The sequence below is a fragment of the Periophthalmus magnuspinnatus genome, chromosome 19 (assembly GCF_009829125.3).
Source record: "Periophthalmus magnuspinnatus isolate fPerMag1 chromosome 19, fPerMag1.2.pri, whole genome shotgun sequence".
Lineage (NCBI taxonomy): Eukaryota > Metazoa > Chordata > Actinopteri > Gobiiformes > Gobiidae > Periophthalmus > Periophthalmus magnuspinnatus.
The window spans coordinates 7265063-7285241 of record NC_047144.1 but is presented as its reverse complement, the minus strand read 5'-3'; the positions used below and the strand labels follow the sequence as shown (position 1 = coordinate 7285241).

Here is a 20179-nt window from a genome sequence, read left to right as displayed (position 1 = left end):
TAGTACAATACCCCAACTCTTTTACTGTGCGCACCATAATACTTCATACGACCAGTATAAAAACATAGCAAAACTCCAATATCCACTCTGATGGTGAGGTTGAAACTAACAGACCAGCTAAGTCAGACCGCTCACTTGTTTCAAGCAAGAGTCTGTGCATGCACCACAGCACCCAAGGGACTGACCGCTGTACACACTGGACTGATATGCATACAAAATAAATATGTAGGTATGAGGCATGCACTGTTTGCTCCAACCCGCCTGAACAGAATGAGAAGGAGGAGCGACAAGAAGCACGGAAAGAGATAGAGAGAGAGTTTCAGTGCCACAAGATTATTTTATTTGAAAATAATCCCATGTTTTTTTCCCCCGTTGGTACTCACACACAAACACCCCCACAGCCTTTTTCAGTCCTCTCACTGAGCATCTCCATGACAGAGACAAGTCCTTTCTGTAGTGAGCTGGGAAAGTGGAAAGAGCGGGGCCAGGTTGTGCGAGTGTGCGAGGCAGCCACGGCGTTTCGGAGAGAAGAGGAGAGATTGTAGATGGATGGTCGAGGGGCGAGGGTAGCTTCAGACGGAGGTAGTGGTCTTCTTGAGAGAATTGGGTTTTTACTCCTCCTTCTCCTCTCCGTGTGTGATGACGTAGCAGATGTTCTTGTAGTCCACATTGCCAGCCACATCAGGGGGGAAAGCAGCCCACAGGTTGGTCATCTGGACAGATCATAGATTGGGATTGTGGATTAAAACCTCAAAATGTGTATATAATAAATATAATAAAGAGGTGTGATTTCAAAATAATAATGTGTTTACCTCCTCAGGGGTGAACCTGTCGCACTGGGTGGTCAGGAGCTCCTCAAGGCTGGAGAGAAATAATGAATATAATTGAATAAAATGTAATATGATTAGAAAATTATGACAGACATATATGTGCCCCTATGAATGAATGTGAGTGTGAATATTTTTGAGTTGTCTGTGTGGGTCTTGTCAGTAGTTAATAGGCAGATCTAAAAAAAAAAAGAAAGTCTCACAATTCCTTCTTGATGAAGCCAGTGGCCTCAGGGTCCAGGACCTTGAAAGCGCTCACAATAACGTCCTCGGGATCAGCGCCTAAGGATCAGAGGGTTTAATTTAATTAAGCACATAGCAAAATAACAAAATGTGATGATATAATACATTTACAAGTGTTGTATTTTACCCTTCAGCTTCTCTCCAAACATGGTCAGGAAGACGGTGAAGTTGATGGGGCCGCTAGCCTCCTTCACCATGGCCTCCAGCTCCTCATTCTTCACGTTCAACTGTCCCATGGTGGCCAGCACGTCCCTGAGGTCGTCCTTGCTGATGATGCCATCTCTGTTCTGGTCAATGATTGTGAAAGCCTGCATTGGGTAGACAAATAGTAGGTATTAAATTAGAAATTAGGCGAACATACTTTTAATTTAAGTAATATATATTCAAGGTATGTCTAAAGCCATGAAGTGAAATGCATCTAATTAAAATGGTGCAAATTGAAATTCCTGCTAAACTTGTTAAAAAATTGCTAAGATAATTATTTATGTGTGTTGATCAGTGTGTAAATTTGAAGCTCTTCTCCCCTTCTTTATTCACATAGCATGCTGTGAAACTAAAGATGGCATGGCAAACCTTTTGGGGCTTGGCAGCTGGTCGCCCACTTGTCTTTCTAAGGTGTTAAAATGGTCTCGGAATCTGAGACAAGCCCCGTGTGACATTTAAGGAGACCGCATTGATTACAGCTGTCACCCCCTGCCCCTTTCTTGCCATGTGACTCAAGCTGTTTGATGGTGGTAATAATGTTCTTCTAATGACCTCTAATTTGCCAATGTAATTATCAGGAATCCTGTCCTGCGATTGATTACATTCCCACAATGCAAAATCCTGTCTTTGCAATGTTAGGGGTCAATATTTTTTCACTTGACATCCCACCTGTTGTTCTTATGAATTCAAATTAAGTCATTGTTCTTTCCTTGTACTTTAAGACCCTCTTTCCTGTTTTGTTTGATGTAAGAGTACCACAGCTGTTGGCCAACATTCCTATAGGGTCACCAATAGGAGGGTTGTCAGTCTCCAAGGAAGATTTTTGTCCTATGCCCTGAAAGAGGACTAGCTGCTGTCACAAACATAGCTCAAATTCACAGATCTGTCCTGCTGATGGGGACATTTTGCAAACCCAATCAGTTGTACATCCTCACTTTCCTCAGAGGTCAAATAATACAGGACCTCATCAGTTATATGAGTGCCACAAAATGTCCAACACAGATTTGTGCCTCTGTATTTACATTTGTTAAGTGTTAAGTTGTAGAAAGATTTTTACCTCCTTGTACTCCTGAATCTGGCTCTGCTCAAACATGGAGAACACATTGGAGGATCCACCCTCACCCTGCTGCTGCCTCCTCTTGGCCTTCTTGGGTGCCTGAGAAGAAAATGGTAACATACAGAAAATGTATTAAGCATAAATAAATAATAAAATAAAATAAAGTAATAATTTAGCCAACAAAAATGCCCTTCTAAACAAAAAGCATAAGGTGGACTTTTCTAACTATAGTTTGCTTGACTGTATAATATACATGTAGGTTCAAACCTAGCGTACACATACTTACGCAATACATACACACATTACATGACATAAGAATACATACTCAGTTTTTTTTTTCTACATAGCCAAAAAGGGGTGTTACTGATGAATTACACCAAGCCCCAAAATTTTACTTTTTTGTATTTTGTAATGGTTTTAGATACTTTTTAAATGTTTCAAAAATCCAACTCAGACTGAGTGAAATCCAGAAATTTAAGTTTCCAAAAGTGTCTTGCTTAGATGTTGTTATTCCCGATAGCAAATTTCTCAGTGATGCTCTGGCCACCGCACATGGTGCAGACAAGTTCCTGCTCCCTAGAGACTGTCTGGATCCATGGAACGTGTCCACCACACTCACCATCTCTCAAGTTTCTGGGGTTGTTGGTCAAGAAGAGAAGCCTACGCCAAGCCGATGTGACTGACATGTAAGAGGTGTACCCTTGGGGCCTTATATACCAGCCCATGGGGGACTAACTATAGCCACACCATCAGGTTTGGCAGGAAAACAAGAGCTGGGGGGAAAGTAAGAGAAAGAGGGTGGAGCAAGGAGGTGGCGGGGACAGATCATCTTTCACATGGAGCCAAAATAGGCTGCACAAGTCTTGGAATGAGGTGAATTCAATGCCAACAGTGACTGGCTGACTTTGGTGTCATCTCTAGACTAATATGGCTAAGGAACAGGAATGACCTGTCTTTTTTAAGGCGATTTTTGTTCTTTCACCTGCTGAATGACTACAATCAGACATTAAATTCTATGTATAAATGAGCTGTTTATTACCACTTTATTTGTGTCCTATAACCAATCTGCTTGTGTTACAGTGTGACAGATGCTTTATTTTAATTATCTACTAATCCGCCAAGATATACTCACCATTAACATTTCCTTAAGTCACCACCTGATAAATGATAGGATCAGTGTCCAAAATAAAATCACAAGTGCCAACAGGCAGTATAGTATAAACAGCAATGAAACTTGAAAACCACTGGCAGCGCCAATCTGGTTTAGTTCCAGTAATGACAAACTACTAAGTAAGATTATCAGACCTCTAAGAATAGTGACTGGGCAATTAAGATCAACATTAACAGCCATACATTACATGGTTTAGTTTTATTAAGAGAAATATAATTTTCTATTGTATAAAAATGTACATATAGACAGATATAGTAATGCATGCTTTGTCACTATCTATTTTAGGGGCAGGCTTCAATTTGTTATTTTATTTTATAAAAACAAAAAGAAAAAAAAAACAAAAACAAAACTGACCAGTCTGAATGTGCAAGTTTTCCACTGAATGCACTAATTTTGGTTCCTCCTGAAGTGTCCCAATTTAGCAGTTGGCCCACCCACTAACCTCCATATATGAGCCCCATAGGCTGCCATCAATCATGTAACTGCCCTGCCTATGTATCAGGTGCTAGCATGCAGAGCATGGATACTATACGCCTTCTTTCTCTGCGTACAACAGAATGTAAAGCTAATATAAAGTGAGAGAACTGGCATTGGCAATATGGCAATATGATGTAAATAAATGTAACTGATGTGAGGGGGTTCTGTCAGAAGAAGAGCACATGTCAATTTTGAGCTTGAAGATGAAAAAGAAAGACTCACACAGAAATGGGCCAAGCTCTGTTAAAGACTGTAAAAACAAGACAGCTGTAGAGACAAATATAGCTTTGCCATGCCTCGCTATTCTCTTCCTCAACCAAGCAGTACCAACAAAAATGAGTCAGTTTTTGGCAAATGTTCTGACCTACTTTTTTATTTTTTTAAACAAATACATATGTAAACAGATGTTTATTGAATCTATAATTAATTATGTTGACAGAAATTAAATATAAACTGTAAAACTATTGGAAGATGTATTTGGCCTTTAGCCTTAAGTATACGACATCAACGTAAACATTCTCACATACTGTAATTACAAATTAATTCTACTTTTTTTTCATTGTATTTTAAAAATATTTACATTTTGTTTCAAACATATAATAACAGTTATCAGCTAAAGTCTATTAGGTTCTCTTGTCCATCTGGTCCTCTCGTTGCCCAATGTGAAATAAGTTTTTTGATTTCCTTTCCAAATTCTTCGTGCATTTTTACAAACTCATCTTCTGGTTCTAATATGACTCCAGCAAAGTCTCCAAAAAATGTGGAGGATGGCTGAGTATTCACAGCATTGGTGGCTTTCTTGGACCATAGCTTGGGGGATTTTCTAAGTGTGGGTTTGGCTGAAATGGCTGCAGACGGCTGAAGCACTGGATCGGCCATTGGACCAACCCTGAAACCAGGCCCTAATGAATGACCTGCTCCAGAGCTTGAAGATGCAAAGGTCGGTTGTGAAGACGAGGAGCGCAAAGAAGGAAAGGTGGAAGCACGTCCTGCTTCAGAAATAGGGAAGTATGGCATGATGAAAGGGTTGGTTTTGGTTGGCTCATTAGAGGGTCCTTCTAAGGCCTCTAAGAAAAAGAATAACACAATAATTTCATTATCAATACTCAAATACAACAATAATCACTGAGTCAACTACACTTAACTTCATAAATGTGTAAACTATTTACTATAAAACAACAAAGAAACGCAATTCTTGTGACAAATTATAGTCTTTCATATTAGTCAAATAGACATTAAATACAATATGTCATAGCTGAACCTTCATCATTTAAACATCTTGGTTATTAGAGTATATATAAATATATATTATATAATTACAAAGAATATAAACATATATAATACTGTATAAGTAAGTATTATTTATTGGTGAGACTACAGCATACACACAGTTCTTTGTAGATGAACATATATTCTAATATAAAGCACATGTTTCTCTTTCTCCTCTACACCCTGTGACAGCCTGACTCCGGTATAAACTATGCAATGAAGGTTGGCACCTGTACCATGATGTTGCTGACAGCTGATGTAGCACAATGTTGCTGTCAGCTGCTCTGCTCAACAAAGACACCTCTCTTCCCCTTCTGTAAACACTGGGATTCTTACCTCTGTAGGCTCGCTCCATGTCACTGAGCAACAGGGCCAGGTATTGGTGATTGGCAGACAGAAGGGTCTTGATCCAGTCCTCCAGACTCTCCTGGTCCTCAGCAGCAAATTTGTACGTTCTTAGTCCTGGTTCATTCCACACCAGAGAGAAGGCAAACTGTTCATCAGACTCACAGAGCTGGACAGTGCAGCCCTCCAGAACAATGACCCCAATCAGGTCCCGGTCTGCTGGCTTCTCCTTGTAGAAGAGAAGGTTTCCTTTCAGTACGAACCAGCGCTTCTGATAGGAAGTCTTGATCTCGCCCTGTGGGACAGTTGTGTCTGTGGTTAACTGTCACATTTGCAAATGATTCATTTAAGACCTAACGTATTACACAAGATATGTAGAAACAAGAAGCTACAAATTTTGTTCCTGTAATGATGATGTTTTGTTTATTAGTCTTGTACAAATACTGTATTACATGTCTGTTTTGGTGCAAGTTTTGTACTTGGATGGAGTATATTTGGATTATTGACTGATAATGGAATATTGTTTGAAAATAAAACTGTCAATTGTTTTGCCAAATTTTAGATTTTTCTTTCTCCTTCTACACTAGAAATGTTCTGCAAATTACAACAAATGGTAAAAAATGAAAAGATTCTCTTCAGTGATGATATTTAACCCATTGGTCATTGGGGAAATCTTTTAGTAATGAAATAAAACAAAATTTTCAATTAAACATGTAGCCCCAACATTTAGTTTGACATCACTGATTGCAAAGCGGTCAGCCCTGCATGGGCCTTTGGTCCGTTTGACCACAGGGTGCAGCTTTTCTTCCATTTTCAATGCAATTTCCAATGCAAGAAGGTGCAGAAAATAAAAATTGATTGATTAATCGATTTAATTAGTCTGATGTGAATGTGTGTGGTACCTAATATGCCAAATTAGGTGTGGTTTATTTAATCAATCGAATAGTTGTTTCTTTGCAACAACAAATTTGGTCTGTTTATGGGTTGTCTGTGTCATGGGTATGCAAATTGTAGGCATTTAGTAAACAACGTTGGATGATGACAGAAAAGTATTCTTGTCTCCATCTCTTGAAAAGCAAGAGACAGTTTTACATGGGTCATGCAAACTTCATAGCCAAGTGTAGGCTTATTCTATTGACATGACTTTAATAAAGCATCCTACCTTCTTGTATAGGTAGCCTTGTTTGTCCACAGGTGTATTACTCGATTCAAAATAACTGATAACCTTTTCATCAATCTTCATCTCAACATCAGCTGCCCAGTGAATCTGCCAAATCAACACGAGGAAACACTTCAAAGACTTAGCCTGCTTCTTTAGGCCTAATCGCTGAAACAGAAATATTTAAAAATAATAACAACTTTTAATATTATAGAGGCATCTCACACGGTTTCGCTGTATTAACCATTGGTTTGCCATGGATCTTTCTTAAACATTCATCTCTGCAGTGCATTCAGTACATCGTAGTCTATGGAATATGATCAAGTGTCGATAAAGAAAAGCATTGGCAGGTTGACTTGAACAGCTCTGAATATTAACTTCGTTGAAAGCTTCCCGCGTCTCGTGGTGAGTCAACTTTCAGTTCATGAAAACATATTCAGTTCATTAAAACATAGAAAACATATTCTGAGGATGTAGTTACGCCATGGGTTGAGCCAACTCACCTTTGTAAAGAGTTCTTTTTTGTTGACTGCTGTGCAACTGTGTCAGACAGTCACTTCCTGGTTTTATGAGCATGAAGACGGCTACTGCACGTCACGGTCATTATGTAGCAAACTACTCTACTCACTAAACTAAATACGGCTGGAAGACTAACTTAGTATATACTTTCCATTAAAAATAGGCATATTTTGTTTGTGTGATTTGACTATTTTTACGAATTCTTTGCGCTATACTACTGTTGTACCAGTGCAGTAAGTGTAGCCCAGTAGCAGTTGGGTTTTAGTGTAACCCAAGCCCAAGAAATACATTTGATATTCAGACAGACCCAAAGTGTATTTAACAGAATTGACTGTATATACAAATGAAACAAATGAAAAATATTGTTATATGTTAATTCAGAATTTTATTGAACACTGCAATTACTGGAAAATAGTGTTGATGTATACTTTACAAAGCAATGTTCACATAAATGAGAATTATAAAAAGTTGTAACAGTAATTTTCCTTCAATAAAGTTGGCACCTTCCAAACAAAAAAAGTGCAGATGGGTGGCAATCCTTTCCAAACAGGTCTGTTTGACAAGTTGATCTTTCAAGTACATTATTAAATACTTCAATTAGAATTTCTATACAATATATGAAAATGGATGTGATAATAGTACCCTAGTAGTATCTTTTGGTTCTTTTACATTTGTGTTTCTTCCATTCAAAACAAGTACAGGTGCAAGTACAATATCTTCATAGTTAATACGCTACGGCTGACAATGTGGTGGCATAGGCTATCCTAATTTTATTATTTTCAGATCAGAATTTTAATGTTTCATCAATATATTGTTCAGCTTCGATTTAGACAGCGAGGGAGAAACTGTGGGACATAATTCTGTTAATAGGAAACACATTATATTGGTTGCTCCCTCCAAACTTGCTGTAATGTCAGTGTCTCTCCAATGTGGATTCTCTGGTGTCTTTTCAAGTTCTCCCTTCGACTGAAACTTTTACCACAGTGAGTGCAAAAATAGGGTTTCTCTCCTGTATGAACCCTCTTATGTTTTTTTAAGTCGCCTGCTTGAGTAAAACGCCGTCCGCACTGTACACAACCATATGGCTTCTCTCCTGTGTGGCAACGCTGGTGGATTCTCAAGTTTCCCACTCGGCTAAATGTCTTCCCACAAACAATACACACATGAAGATCCTCTGATTGAAAACAGCTCCGTCTGCCATTGGTCACATCAAAAGAGATTCTGTTTATATTTGTATGTGCACTTCCTTTAGACATTACAAGGTTGGAAAAGGCAGGTATGGGAGGCTGAGTAACTCCAGTAACAACCTGTGTTCTGGCTAGTTGAGTAGATGTTTGATGAAAGGAGTTGTAACTTAAATTCACACAGGAGGAAGAGTCTTTTGTCTCAAATGCTCTTGGTTCTTGTTTGACAATAGACAGATTGGCTTCAGTTATTCCTCCAGACTCTGATGTACCTATGTTTCTTGCTGGTATAGGATTTATACTTTGGTTTGCATTACTGGACACTTGTGCTGTGTGGCTAATATCTTCTTCTTTAACAATATAGATCGCATCATCTTCTTGTGACCCACAGGCTTCTGTGAGAGACTGTGCAGGAGAGGCAACTGTATTGTTTGACTCTTCTCTCTTTATGTCATTGTAAGATTTGCCTTCGCTTTCCCAGTGTTCAGTGTGAGAATGGCCATCTTTATGGTTTTGAGGAAAATCATTCTCTGTGATGTGATTAGAGTCAAGTCTCACTATAAAATAAAATAACAGAAAAACAAATGTCAGCTCATTCACATTTATGGTATTTTAATGTCAAAATATGAAAAAGTAGCAAAATTATACCCACATCTCTCTTGTGCAATCTCTTCCTTGAGCTCTTGCAGTCTTCGTTTTAGACTCTCGTTTTCCCTTAGTGTTCTGGCAGTTTTTTCTTGATACTCAGATACGGTCTCTTTTACAGCCTCCAAAACTTCATAAACTGCTTGTGTTAGCAGCTTCGCCACACGGGCATTCAGATGTTGCAGTTTAGACATACTGAAATAATTAACACACAAAGAATGAGAAACATATCATTATACCTGAAAATATAAATCCAAATGTATTATTATTTCAAACAATATATCATTAAGATTGCAGTTTAAAGAACATAAGAAAACTCATATATAGCGTTTGGTGTGTCAATAAAAGGAATTGCATTGGAGATGCTAGCTAGCATTACCTGTAAAATGAGATGCTAGCGAAGTTAGCATGGAAAGCTGATCGTATTGACACTTCGGCACATTGTTAATCTCCCACCATATAATAGGAAACAAATATCTTTCCGTGACAAGTTTACGATACAATTTATTTTGAATTGCAATTTCTAAACGATGGAGTTGTTTTTCAGTGTAGCACAGTACGCCCACCGGAAATAGAAGTTTGGACACTTCCGTCAACAACAATGCCCATGATTTTTTATTTTATTTTTTATTTTTTTGCATTTATTATTAGCAAATTCATGAAATCTATAACATTTTTGGTGGCAAAGTATCAAATGTTTCACAAATGAGAGGCTTTTTAAATAGGTCTACAGAAAAAAGAAACAGCAAAACAACAAAACATAAAATAATGAACTCCCCCACAAAAAACGAAAAAAAAAAACAAAAAAACAAAAAAAAAACTCAGCGTAATGTGAATGTTGTAACACGCGTACATTAACCAGTATGGTTGTAATAGACACAAACAGAACGTATGTTTCTTGGAAGAGAAGAATCTAAAATAAAAGCCTTGGCTAAAAAAAAGGCTATAAAATGATACAGTGTTTTTTTGAGCGAGCTCTCTTTTTTCTCTGAAGAAATGTATGTGCAGCCTTTTCAAATATCTCATCCAATCCTTCTTGATGCATTGAACTACATTCAAAATATCCAGCAGCTTTGATCTGTTTTGCCAGAGCAAGTCCCTGTTGCTGGTTTATTGTGGATAGATGTTTCTCTTTAAGTTTCTCCAAAACCTCTTTGTTATTACGCAGATCACTCTTAGTTCCCACCAGAAGAATAGGAGCTTTAGGGCAATTCAGGTTAATATCTGGAAGCCACGTTTGTGTAACACTGCGGTAGGATAAAGGGTCAGAAATGGAGAAACAAATAACAACAACATTGGTGTCAGGATATGCTAAAAGACGTAAACGTGCATAGTCTTCAGAGCCAGCTGTATCCAAAACATGTAATTGAACAATCTGGTTTTTAATCTTCACTTCTACAGAGTAACGGTCCAGAAAGTCTGGATGGTACTCTCCAGGAAATGATTTTCTTATGTAGGTGGAAAGTAAATAGGACTTTCCAGATCCAGTGTCTCCAACAAACACACACTTGGCACTCTGCATTATGAAGAATAAATCTGAAAAAATAAAAATACAAATGTTATAACAAGTGTGGTGTTCTAATTAAGCCTCTATGTAATCAGACAGCTTACCTTAAGGTGTGGCGAAGAATTGTCCTAAAATGTTCACAAATGCTCAGATAAAGGAGACAAGACAGATCACGCCTAGCTGTGAGTGAACAGGAAATAGCTCATAAAATGAGTTGGGTAATTCTGTCTAAAAGCACATGAAGTAATTGGTTATGATGTCACAATTCTCTATCATGACTTACAAAGATGAAAGAAGCATAAAATCTCAGTGTCAATGTCGAACACCTTAAACACACACAATAAATTCACAAACAAATAATACATATTCAGGTTAAATATTGTGGGTTTTTTTTTTTTGGGGGGGGGGGGGGGGGGGGGGGGGGGGGGGGGGGGGGGGGGGTTTTGTTTTTTTTTTACAGTCTTGGCGACTGAGTAATACTTGTACTCAATCTTGGGTTTTCCCATAATGTTTTGTGCAAGATCTGTTTGTATCAACAAAACAAAAATAATTATTATTTTAAGAAGATGTGTATGTGTTTTTCTTCATTAATTACACATTTCACTGTTTCGACTCCAGATCAGAATCTTTTCAGTCTGGACACATTTGTAGATCTTTTGTAGATCTTTACTCACATCCACTTATGTATTTTCATATTAGCTAAATAACTAAAACAGTCTTTCTGTTAATATGTGTCTACATTGAAATGTTTTTTCATCAGTGTGATAGCAGATGCACACTCATATACCCAGGCGGACTGAACTTTTTACCCCACACCACATAAAAGTACAGACCTTTCACGTGCTTGACTTTATAAATTGGTTAAGCAGTTCCGGTGACTGACCAGACTGTTGTTGTTGTCTGAGTTAAAACTGTTTTGGGTTCATTATAGAGTACTTCATTGGATGGAGCTTCTGTGTCCTCCTAGTCCTCCTAGACTAGAGAATTTGTACCAGGCAATGTGCTCTTGTAAAAATACTTTGGATGAGCCTGATACTTTTGAAATGGAAGGATACTGCCCCACCGCAGTGTCACGTTGAATAAAAGATGTGTTATTTAATTTTAAACTAGATAAAATTTGTTTTTCTTGACAATTTATACAGTTTGGAGGTCTTTCCTGAACTTTTTTGTTCTACAAAGGTGTAAGAATTTTTTTGTTTTTTTTTGTTACAGAAGGTCTAATTTTTCTGTGTGTGTCAATTACTTTTTCATATTTTAGGCAGGTCTCTAATTTAGTTTTATTTTAATGTTTGTATTGTTGTTGAACATTTAAAATAAATAAATACACTAAACACTGAAATAATTTGGATGGCTTGGATTTCTTGTATTTTCATTTTATTTGAAGTAAATTTCAATTCAAGATATCTGTGTAATCCCTCAGTCATCCAGATCTGAAGAAAAATGTCATTTCGGTCAACTGGACAAAAAATTATAGGAGTGGACACTGCCTTGTAGATGGGCCTTCAGATAGATATAAGGCAGTAGCCACCAGTAATCTGACCAGGACTCAAGAAGATGAGCAGCAACCCTATAACTTTCTGGCTTGAACTGTTGGTAAGCCTATTTAAGTCTGGAAAGAGTCTTTAAGTCTGAGAGATGTCTTTAGGGGAGAGGTGGTGTCTGGTCAATGATGCAAAAAGGCCTTCACAGTAGAGACATGAGACATGTGTCTGCAATACAAAAGTATTAGTAACTATAACAACAACAACAATAATAATCAGTATGATAAAACTTTAATTTCAAAATGGCTTTTACTTAGTGCTACTTGGGCATACTAACAAATAAAAAGAGAGTTCATCCTGAAATTCTTGCAGTCTCCTCTTCAGACTCTGGTGTTCCCTTTGGGTCCAGGCTGTCCTCTCTGGATGCCACCACCTGTTCAGCCCCTCCAGAACCTCCTCCTGCGCTGCTTCTAAAAGCAATTTTGAACATATCTGTGGACTATAGGAAGAACGGCTTAACATGTAATTCAATGGTAGTCTCTTGTGGTTTAAATTTGAACATCTCTTCATCGGACTTCATATTTCTAACATAAAACAGAATTTCACAACGTTTTATGAAAAAGAAGAAAATACTACAGATACACGTAGACTTTTACGTGAGGTCTGACGTTACACAACCGAATTATGAAAAAGAATAGCAGGTCTATATCATTTCTTCATCTGAGACTAGTGTTAACTAAGAGCCAATTCTTAAACTATAGCACCACCTTTTGGCAAACTGCATGAACTGTAAACATTTTCCATGGTCAGCCTCACTCTTAAACTCCTTCAACAATCCATTTATTTACATAATTATCTAGGCAGATCCCCCTATTGTCTTATCAAGGTAGTGTGGCTATTAGCATGTTGTCCCTTTGCATGTGCGTCTCTGTAATTCTGCTTCAACAAATCTTTTTATTGGCCCTTTGTTTATTTTCTTGTGCTTTTTTTAACATAATCTTTTACTGTTATTAATTGCATGCTGTTTTTAATAACCTGTCTGTTTTAATTATTTTGTTTGTCTTCGCTATGATTCACTTCGCTTGTCTTTGCTATGATTCACTGCTCAAGACTTAATGCTTTTCTACCTTTTTACCACACCTGTAAATGCATTTATTTTTATTTTATTCTATATGTCCTCTGTAAATTATTTAAATTTGCAAGGAGCCATCTGTACATCATGGCAACGGACAACAGATGAAAACTAGCTTCTTGGCTAATTCTGGCATGTTAAACAGTTACTGTTGGTCAACATGCACTGTCCGCTATAAATAAATAAATAAATAAGCATGAAATAAAAACAGCTACAATTTGGTGTCTCACAAATGTATTTTCTGCAGATCATGAGACAAAGGACACAAGTTCACCAAAGCAATGATAACTTACAACAGGAAATACATTGTAACTTGTCATTTTAGCAATATTTGCATTTGCACAAACACAAAAAGTGCATCAAGTTCAAGATTATAAACTCTCCCTTTTTCCCAAAGACAATTTCCCAAATAAAAGTCAAGAGGCAGTTACAAAGTCAACAAATAAATGGCAAAAACAGTTTTTTAATAATACAATCTTTTTTTTTTTTTTTCTAATTGCAAACCCTCACCAATGTGCCTGACACATTTAGGATTGCCCGTCACAGCTTGTCTCTTCAAAAAGGCTGAGTAAGTTCTTAGGCTCAAAGTTTGGCCTCGGTAGAAGTTCCTCAGCTCTGACCCACTTGCGACCACTTCGCTCTTCAGACTTGCCATATGTTTGGCGACTGAGTATAGATGTGTGGATGGGACTGCCATTTGGTGAAAGGTCATGGCAAGAATTGAAAGAATTTATACTGGAAGGGGTTAGAGGTAAATGGCAGGATGGCCATTCCCTTAAAACGGAATGATTAGGTGTGTGAGCAGGGCTTCGGTGATAGGGAGAGGGTGACTTAGGGATAGGTGTAGATGTGCTTTCCAAAGACAATCTCGACTTTAACCTGTGAATACAAAATAGATATTAAACAGCACAGCAAATATATTAAATTTAGATAAATGTAAAACAACAGTACATTGACATAGATAAAACAGACCTGTGGGAGAATGTAGGGGAGAGATCTGGGTCTGACTGATCCACAAAAAACACAGATTCCTCCTCAGGTGTTCCAGACTCGGCCATCATGGCACTGAGCGGCAGAGTTAACTCTTTATCCCAGCTGTTTTTGGGGGGAGTAGACGGAGCTGACTTAGACCACCAACGAACAAACGACCAAGGAAGTGAAAACAGAACTTTCCAGCTAAAGCACGCTGCCTTCTATGACAAAAGGATCACATCAATACTTTCATTCATGCTTTAAATTAAACAATGTTCAATGTTTCAATGTTATGAAGACAACATACCTGACAAAGAAAGACAAGTGCAAGAACAGTCTCAACAATTGTGAGGTAGATGCGCCTCTTCCATCTTTGTTTTTTGACACATGGGAGAGAGAGAAGCTCCAAGACTGTGGGTCGTTTGGATGGTTCTGGCGCCAGCATCACCTTCAGAATTCTCTGAAATTCAGGTGAGAGACCTACAAACACAAGCAGTATGATCATATTTACTCATTTTAATTCAACAAACATTAAAAGACCAATAACTACCACTCGTAAACTCTGCAGGAAGACAGCCTTGTCTTAGCTGCTGCCACCCATCTCCTCCATTAGGAACCTCAAGGTTGCAGGCCAGCTCCAGTATGGAAACACCCAAACTAATTGAGAATAGAAGTTGTTAACTGCTTAATCATGTAATTTTAACAGAAATGTTAGAAATGTGTGATTTGTACCTGAAAACATCTGCAGCCGGCCCATACTCCCCCCGTAATAACTCTGGAGCCATGTATCTGGGATCTCCTTCTTGAATATCATCCTTGACTGTTTGTTCTCCATCTTTTTGGTTGAATTGAAATAACAGTCCAAAGTCAGCCAATTTCAGACGACCAGACTCAGTGATGAGGACATTAGCAGGCTTAAGGTCCAAGTGCACAAAGCCATGAGAGTGTAAGTGTTCAAGGGCTGACAGGAGATCGCAAAGGTAATTCCAAGCTGCTGGTTCATCTGCATTTCAATAAAAAATAAATTAAAAACAGCCCTTTATCAGAATAATTGAGTTATTCTTTCAAATATTGTTATGTAACTGTTAACTCACTTCACCCTATAATTAAATAATTGAAATGTATAATTTTAATTCATAACTGACCTGGACCAGGAGGCTGGTTCTCAGCATGGAGCAACAAGGTTGTGCTACATAACTCTGTCTGGATGTAAAGGCGGCCACACTCCTCCCAGGCTGCTACAAAGTTCAGGATGTGCGGGTGTGGACACAGGCGCTCATGATTCCTCGCTTCTCTTAAACTTCGGCTCCGTTCAGTGTTTCCTCTGAAGCGATGAGCAGACCGTTTAACTGCGTACTTGTGGCCATCTTTGTTACTTTGAACCTACAACACCAAAAAGTCTCCCATGTGAAAATGACTGCTGTAGAGCTACATATTATAAAGTATTAAAATTATTTGTATATGCACATTAGTCACTACATGTCAAAAGCCACGTAATATCCTGTCCCAGTTGTTCTTTTTACACTGTGCTTATGTGGGACGTCTACCTGGTTTGGCAACCTCTGTCAAATTGAAAGCTCAAATCTTAAGCTTGACTAAAAGGGCGGGTAAAATAATTGGCATGGCACCCTGTCCTCTTCAGGATATCTTTCAAGAGACACTAGTGAAACTGGGGAGTAAAATATGTAATGACTCGACTCACATTCTCCACAACCAGTTTGAGTTAATGCCCTCAGGAAGAAGGTACAGGGTCCCAACCAGCAGACTAAACAGGTTTAAGCACTCATTTAATGCTCTACTGTATGGCCATCAGGGACTGTGCAATATTATATGCACCCAGGGAATGTGCAATACTCACCCTTACACTTTTAGGCCCCAGGGAATGTATAAAATATGCTAATTATGGGAATGGTGCAATATTATTAAATGTTGAATGGTTGTTTTTCTAGTGAACTACACTAAATGATGTGTCCACTGTGTGTGTACTGTATGTTATATGTCTCTATATGTGGCATGAGAACCCTTGTCCCAAGACAAATTTCTCCCAAGGGAGACAATAAGGACTAATCTAATTTTGCTATAAAAATGTACTCACCTTGAATACTTCTCCAAAAGAGCCTCTTCCAAGCAAACCCAAATTTGTAAAACATTGATTAAAATATGTCTGCTGTTTGTTAGGATCATATTCAGAACTGGGTGGGGGTGATTTATTCAGAGATTGTGATAAAGGTGTGAAAGGAGATGGCTGATGGGGAAACAGCCTGCTTAAAGGAGGGCATCCTTTGGACGGGGGCAAGGGGGGTACGGATCGCGAGAGCCTTGCCGGAGAAGAGTAGGATGAGGTGGATGTTGAGGATGAGGAGACCTGAGGGCGTCGCTTCTTAATAGAGAAGGACTGCTCAGCGTGAGAGAAGTGAGATGGGAGAGGTAACCTGGCCACAGTAGCCTCCACTGCAACTGACATTGTCCAAGGACCCTTCCTCTTGTACAGTATGCTATAAGAGAGCAAAATCAAATATATTATTATTAGCAACTACTCTAGGTGCATGTTGGTTGTCGATACAGATTGAACGAACATTCAAATAAGTAGTGATAAAATATAGCATTATTAAGAACATACAACAAATATGCCCATGTTTTTTGCTCTAAGATATTCTGAATACAGCCTACTCTTGGCCTTCTGAGTATAACTGACACGACCTATTTAAGGTAATAGTTATAAAAGAAAACATTGTAATAATACAGCATTACATGGTACACAATTATAAACCACATCAATGCCTGTGTCATTAGAGAACAATCCTCAAAGCTAAAATGTCTCTCACAGAAAAACTGAACTAACGTTAGTTGAGGGTGGACCCCGTAAAATACATAAACATTCCTTTAGCTACATTTGCCAATATAATGTCAAAGTAGGAGTTTCACGCTAGCTGATAGCGGCAGAAAAACGCCACAGCAAAGCTCAGACCCCCATTAATGTAACGTTACGAAAATGAAATGTACTGACGAGAAGAGCGGTTCAGGAAAAGACCAAAACAAACCTGGAAAACACTGCTGTAAGGTCTGACACGGCTCATCCAGCTGGCGCCAAATTCTGAAAAAAATACGTAGAGTTGCGTGCTTTTTTGTGAATACTACAATACTCTATCATTGCGCAATTTCCGCTGGTGGTGCAGTCTGCTGCTACTCAACACAAGACTGGCCTAACCGGGTAGCTAGCTGATCACTTGAAATGGTAACTATTTGTTTTTTTTCCTTTCTGTGTTTTTAGTCGATTCTTCGATAGATTAAGTGTAATGTCCCCAAAATGTAACATAATTATAATGTCATACAGCATACTGTATGACATTACTTCTCATGATTTCTTACTTAGCTAGCCTGTGCTAGTGTAGCTAATGTGGCTAATTTAACTATAACCTTAGCGTTGTTGTTGCGGATCTTGGCTAACGCTGGTTGTGATGTAGCACTATTGACATTAGTACTGTCTTTATTTATCAAATAAGTGAAATGGCGCCGTCCTTTTCACTTAAAGATCAGTCCTTTGAGATCATACTGATTCCAATGTTATGGTTTATCCAAGCTGCTTCACTATTATGTTATTGTTCTATCCTCATATTAAGTGATCATTGTTTTAGATCTAGAGACATTCAAATCTCAATTAGTAAAGTCCTAGGAGTTCTCTTCCATCTACAAAATAACTTTTTTGTTTTGTTTTGTTTTTTTTATACATAGGTACCTAGAAATCCATGTGTAGTATAATTGTGTCACAATCACACATTTATTTGTTGACATAATCATTACAATGTTACCTGTGAAACAGCAAAAACTATGTTTCAGCATACTTTTTTTTTTTCACCATTTATACAATGTGGTGATACTTGTACAAATTGTGGGCAGGAAAACAATTTCATACATATTCGTGGAAAGTTTTTAAAGCTTTGTATTTCACCTTTCTAATAGGATGTTTTTTTAATGATCCGACGTCACAACACCACAATCTTCACAGACGCTAAGGAGTCTACAACAGTATATGAGCTTAAGCGCATCGTAGAAGGAATTCTCAAAAGATCCCCTGAAGACCAGCAGCTCTACAAAGTGAGTTTGTTTTGTTACAGCAGAACGGTATAGACTTGGTGATTTGTTAATCATTAACTGGACTATACGCAGACTCCAAAACATACCATAAGCTGAAAGGTTTTATGACACAGAAGTAGCAGTTATTACACGGAAAATGACACGGGAAATGTAAATTTTGTGTTTTTAATTAAATTAATATTTTGTCTGTAAATATACTCCATTAGAATGACCTCTAGCAGCATCACCATAGCTTCATTGGGGTCATATTCAGTAAAAGAATCTCAGTCACAGGCCTATTGCACACTGGACTACTAATTGATTAATCAACAGAATAATCACAAATAAATCTTTTAGAAAAATAATTGCAAACCTATTTTTTAAATAACCTGACTTATTTTGTCTAAAATGACACATTATAGAAAATTGTTTACTAGTTGAGTAAAGTAAAACTATGATGTGAGTTTGAAAAGGTGTGGTAGTAGTAATAACAAAACTGCACACCTTTTAAAAGTCTGACGTAGGCCCCAGGCTTGTTATATTGTTTTGACATTCCATATTTTGTGTTTTATAGGATGATCAATTGCTAGACGACAGTAAAACCTTGGGCGACTGTGGTTTCACTAACCAGACTGCTAGACCCCAGGCTCCAGCAACTGTTGGATTGGTTTTCCGAGTAAATGGTATGTTAAAATCTGCAGTATAATTCTGTTGACGTTTTACAAAGTTGATGCAATTTATTTTATAATATGCTAAAATTAATGACTGTCAACTCCTTCCCAGATGAGATGTTTGAGCCACTGCATACTGAGGCCTTCTCAAGCCCCCCTGAACTCCCTGATGTGATGAAGCCTCAGGACTCTGGTAGCACTGCCAATGAGCAGGCAGTGCAGTGACAGTAGTAACAGGGAACATAAGGGGGCTGTGTTTGTGGATTTACTTCAATGGAGAAGTGACAACAAGGAGATTGAAATTGAATTGATAAATGGTAACTAAAGGTAACTAGCTCCATCGAGGTTGCCTTGGCCCCAGAATCCGTTTCTCTCAGAAACTATGAAAATATGCCTCACAGATTTGCTTTAATAAAAACCCATTATGGTTTCCAGATCCTATTAAGTTCTGACATTAGATTTTGACCTAAACCTGTTTCGCAGTCAAAAGTCATAACGTTTTGAGAGATTGCAGAATGAATGTGTGTGCACCGTATTATAATTAATTATCAATATTTTTGGAAAGGTGAACGTGCATGGGTAAGACTCCAGTGTCAGCAAATAGCATGAGCAGATCCTAACTGATCATACTCTTTTTTTTTTTCTTTCTTTTTTTCCCCTCCAGACACAGATTTTGCTGTTTACTTTCTCGATCTTACTACTTGTGTGTTTTCTGTAACAATTTGGTCTAATCTTATTTGCCAAGCTTTTATTGTCATTCTCATTTATTTCAATGTTCTTTGTGGTATTTTTATGCACTGAGACCAAAGGCAGGTACCTCTTGGACAACTGAGGCTGTGATATCTGTTGCATAAAGCACATACAAGAGCTTTCAAATATTAGGGTTGCATTAAGAAAATAATTATTTCACCATTTGTTTTGTGTCAGCATCTCCACTGCACATCATTTGTTCCCTAGTATGTTTCTTTAGGGCTGATTAGTTTTAATATTTGGCTTAGCCTCTTTTAATTTTACTTTTTGTAAATAAAATTCATCTAAATTTATCCTGACTTGAATTAATCTTTTGTCTGATTTATATGTAAGTTATATTTTGTTTTATATCTTTTTGTTTGATTTGTTTTCTGGTGTCTCAGAACAATAGACTATAACGTCGAGTTGAAAAGTCAACTGAATAAACCGGATTTTAAAAATTAAAAATTTGTTTTAAGCAATACTCAAATTTGTTTTTCACACGTCATTGTG

At 37.8% G+C, this 20179-nt stretch overlaps 6 protein-coding genes across 6 annotated transcripts; 1 reads left to right on the top strand and 5 right to left on the bottom strand.

The window, feature by feature from the left end:
* Positions 1–317: 317 nt before the first annotated feature.
* On the bottom strand, positions 318–3101 carry mylpfb (myosin light chain, phosphorylatable, fast skeletal muscle b). The gene is made up of 6 exons (XM_033985004.2): positions 2951–3101; positions 2332–2430; positions 1198–1378; positions 1031–1109; positions 813–861; positions 318–713 (listed from the first exon to the last, which is right to left on the bottom strand). Exons 1-6 carry the CDS (start codon positions 2951–2953, stop codon positions 612–614), a joined length of 513 nt encoding a protein of 170 aa, XP_033840895.2. The 5' UTR covers positions 2954–3101; the 3' UTR covers positions 318–611.
* Positions 3102–4328: 1227 nt separating this feature from the next.
* On the bottom strand, positions 4329–6915 carry LOC117387255 (sesquipedalian-1-like). The gene is made up of 3 exons (XM_033984705.2): positions 6756–6915; positions 5585–5888; positions 4329–5046 (listed from the first exon to the last, which is right to left on the bottom strand). Exons 1-3 carry the CDS (start codon positions 6834–6836, stop codon positions 4589–4591), a joined length of 843 nt encoding a protein of 280 aa, XP_033840596.1. The 5' UTR covers positions 6837–6915; the 3' UTR covers positions 4329–4588.
* Positions 6916–7639: 724 nt separating this feature from the next.
* On the bottom strand, positions 7640–9694 carry LOC117387296 (zinc finger protein 502-like). The gene is made up of 3 exons (XM_033984771.2): positions 9480–9694; positions 9108–9295; positions 7640–9012 (listed from the first exon to the last, which is right to left on the bottom strand). Exons 2-3 carry the CDS (start codon positions 9292–9294, stop codon positions 8150–8152), a joined length of 1050 nt encoding a protein of 349 aa, XP_033840662.1. The 5' UTR covers position 9295; positions 9480–9694; the 3' UTR covers positions 7640–8149.
* A 349-nt stretch (positions 9695–10043) lies between these two features.
* Positions 10044–10805, bottom strand: LOC117387656 (ras-related C3 botulinum toxin substrate 2-like). Its single transcript, XM_033985196.2, has 2 exons — positions 10712–10805; positions 10044–10636 (listed from the first exon to the last, which is right to left on the bottom strand). Exon 2 carries the CDS (start codon positions 10620–10622, stop codon positions 10044–10046), a length of 579 nt encoding a protein of 192 aa, XP_033841087.1. The 5' UTR covers positions 10623–10636; positions 10712–10805.
* A 2639-nt stretch (positions 10806–13444) lies between these two features.
* On the bottom strand, positions 13445–17397 carry pkmyt1 (protein kinase, membrane associated tyrosine/threonine 1). The gene is made up of 8 exons (XM_033985195.2): positions 17234–17397; positions 16288–16687; positions 15338–15575; positions 14925–15195; positions 14743–14849; positions 14500–14672; positions 14193–14413; positions 13445–14099 (listed from the first exon to the last, which is right to left on the bottom strand). Exons 2-8 carry the CDS (start codon positions 16654–16656, stop codon positions 13748–13750), a joined length of 1731 nt encoding a protein of 576 aa, XP_033841086.1. The 5' UTR covers positions 16657–16687; positions 17234–17397; the 3' UTR covers positions 13445–13747.
* On the top strand, positions 17295–19980 carry LOC117387692 (elongin-B-like). The gene is made up of 4 exons (XM_033985230.2): positions 17295–17427; positions 18153–18287; positions 18841–18949; positions 19050–19980. Exons 1-4 carry the CDS (start codon positions 17425–17427, stop codon positions 19160–19162), a joined length of 360 nt encoding a protein of 119 aa, XP_033841121.1. The 5' UTR covers positions 17295–17424; the 3' UTR covers positions 19163–19980.
* Positions 19981–20179: the final 199 nt, after the last annotated feature.

What these genes read in the sequence shown, in the direction of transcription:
- mylpfb (XM_033985004.2), bottom strand. An exon ending in AGATTCAGGAGTACAAGGAG is followed by an intron (nt 1,379 to 2,331) that starts GTAAAAATCTTT and finishes TACCCAATGCAG; the next exon opens with GCTTTCACAATCATTGACCA. An exon ending in GGCTTCATCAAGAAGGAATT is followed by an intron (nt 862 to 1,030) that starts GTGAGACTTTCT and finishes ATTTCTCTCCAG; the next exon opens with CCTTGAGGAGCTCCTGACCA.
- LOC117387255 (XM_033984705.2), bottom strand. Translation starts at nt 6,836, where the DNA reads ATGAAGATTGATGAAAAGGTTATCAGTTATTTTGAATCGAGTAATACA. An exon ending in AAGGCTACCTATACAAGAAG is followed by an intron (nt 5,889 to 6,755) that starts GTAGGATGCTTT and finishes ACTGTCCCACAG; the next exon opens with GGCGAGATCAAGACTTCCTA. An exon ending in CATGGAGCGAGCCTACAGAG is followed by an intron (nt 5,047 to 5,584) that starts GTAAGAATCCCA and finishes TCTTTTTCTTAG; the next exon opens with AGGCCTTAGAAGGACCCTCT.
- LOC117387296 (XM_033984771.2), bottom strand. Translation starts at nt 9,294, where the DNA reads ATGTCTAAACTGCAACATCTGAATGCCCGTGTGGCGAAGCTGCTAACA. An exon ending in AGAGATTGCACAAGAGAGAT is followed by an intron (nt 9,013 to 9,107) that starts GTGGGTATAATT and finishes TTTATTTTATAG; the next exon opens with TGAGACTTGACTCTAATCAC.
- LOC117387656 (XM_033985196.2), bottom strand. Translation starts at nt 10,622, where the DNA reads ATGCAGAGTGCCAAGTGTGTGTTTGTTGGAGACACTGGATCTGGAAAG.
- pkmyt1 (XM_033985195.2), bottom strand. Translation starts at nt 16,656, where the DNA reads ATGTCAGTTGCAGTGGAGGCTACTGTGGCCAGGTTACCTCTCCCATCT. An exon ending in CTTTTGGAGAAGTATTCAAG is followed by an intron (nt 15,576 to 16,287) that starts GTGAGTACATTT and finishes TTGGTGTTGTAG; the next exon opens with GTTCAAAGTAACAAAGATGG. An exon ending in CACTTGTCTTTCTTTGTCAG is followed by an intron (nt 14,414 to 14,499) that starts GTATGTTGTCTT and finishes CTTTTGTCATAG; the next exon opens with AAGGCAGCGTGCTTTAGCTG.
- LOC117387692 (XM_033985230.2), top strand. An exon ending in AAGACCAGCAGCTCTACAAA is followed by an intron (nt 18,288 to 18,840) that starts GTGAGTTTGTTT and finishes TGTGTTTTATAG; the next exon opens with GATGATCAATTGCTAGACGA. An exon ending in ATTGGTTTTCCGAGTAAATG is followed by an intron (nt 18,950 to 19,049) that starts GTATGTTAAAAT and finishes ACTCCTTCCCAG; the next exon opens with ATGAGATGTTTGAGCCACTG.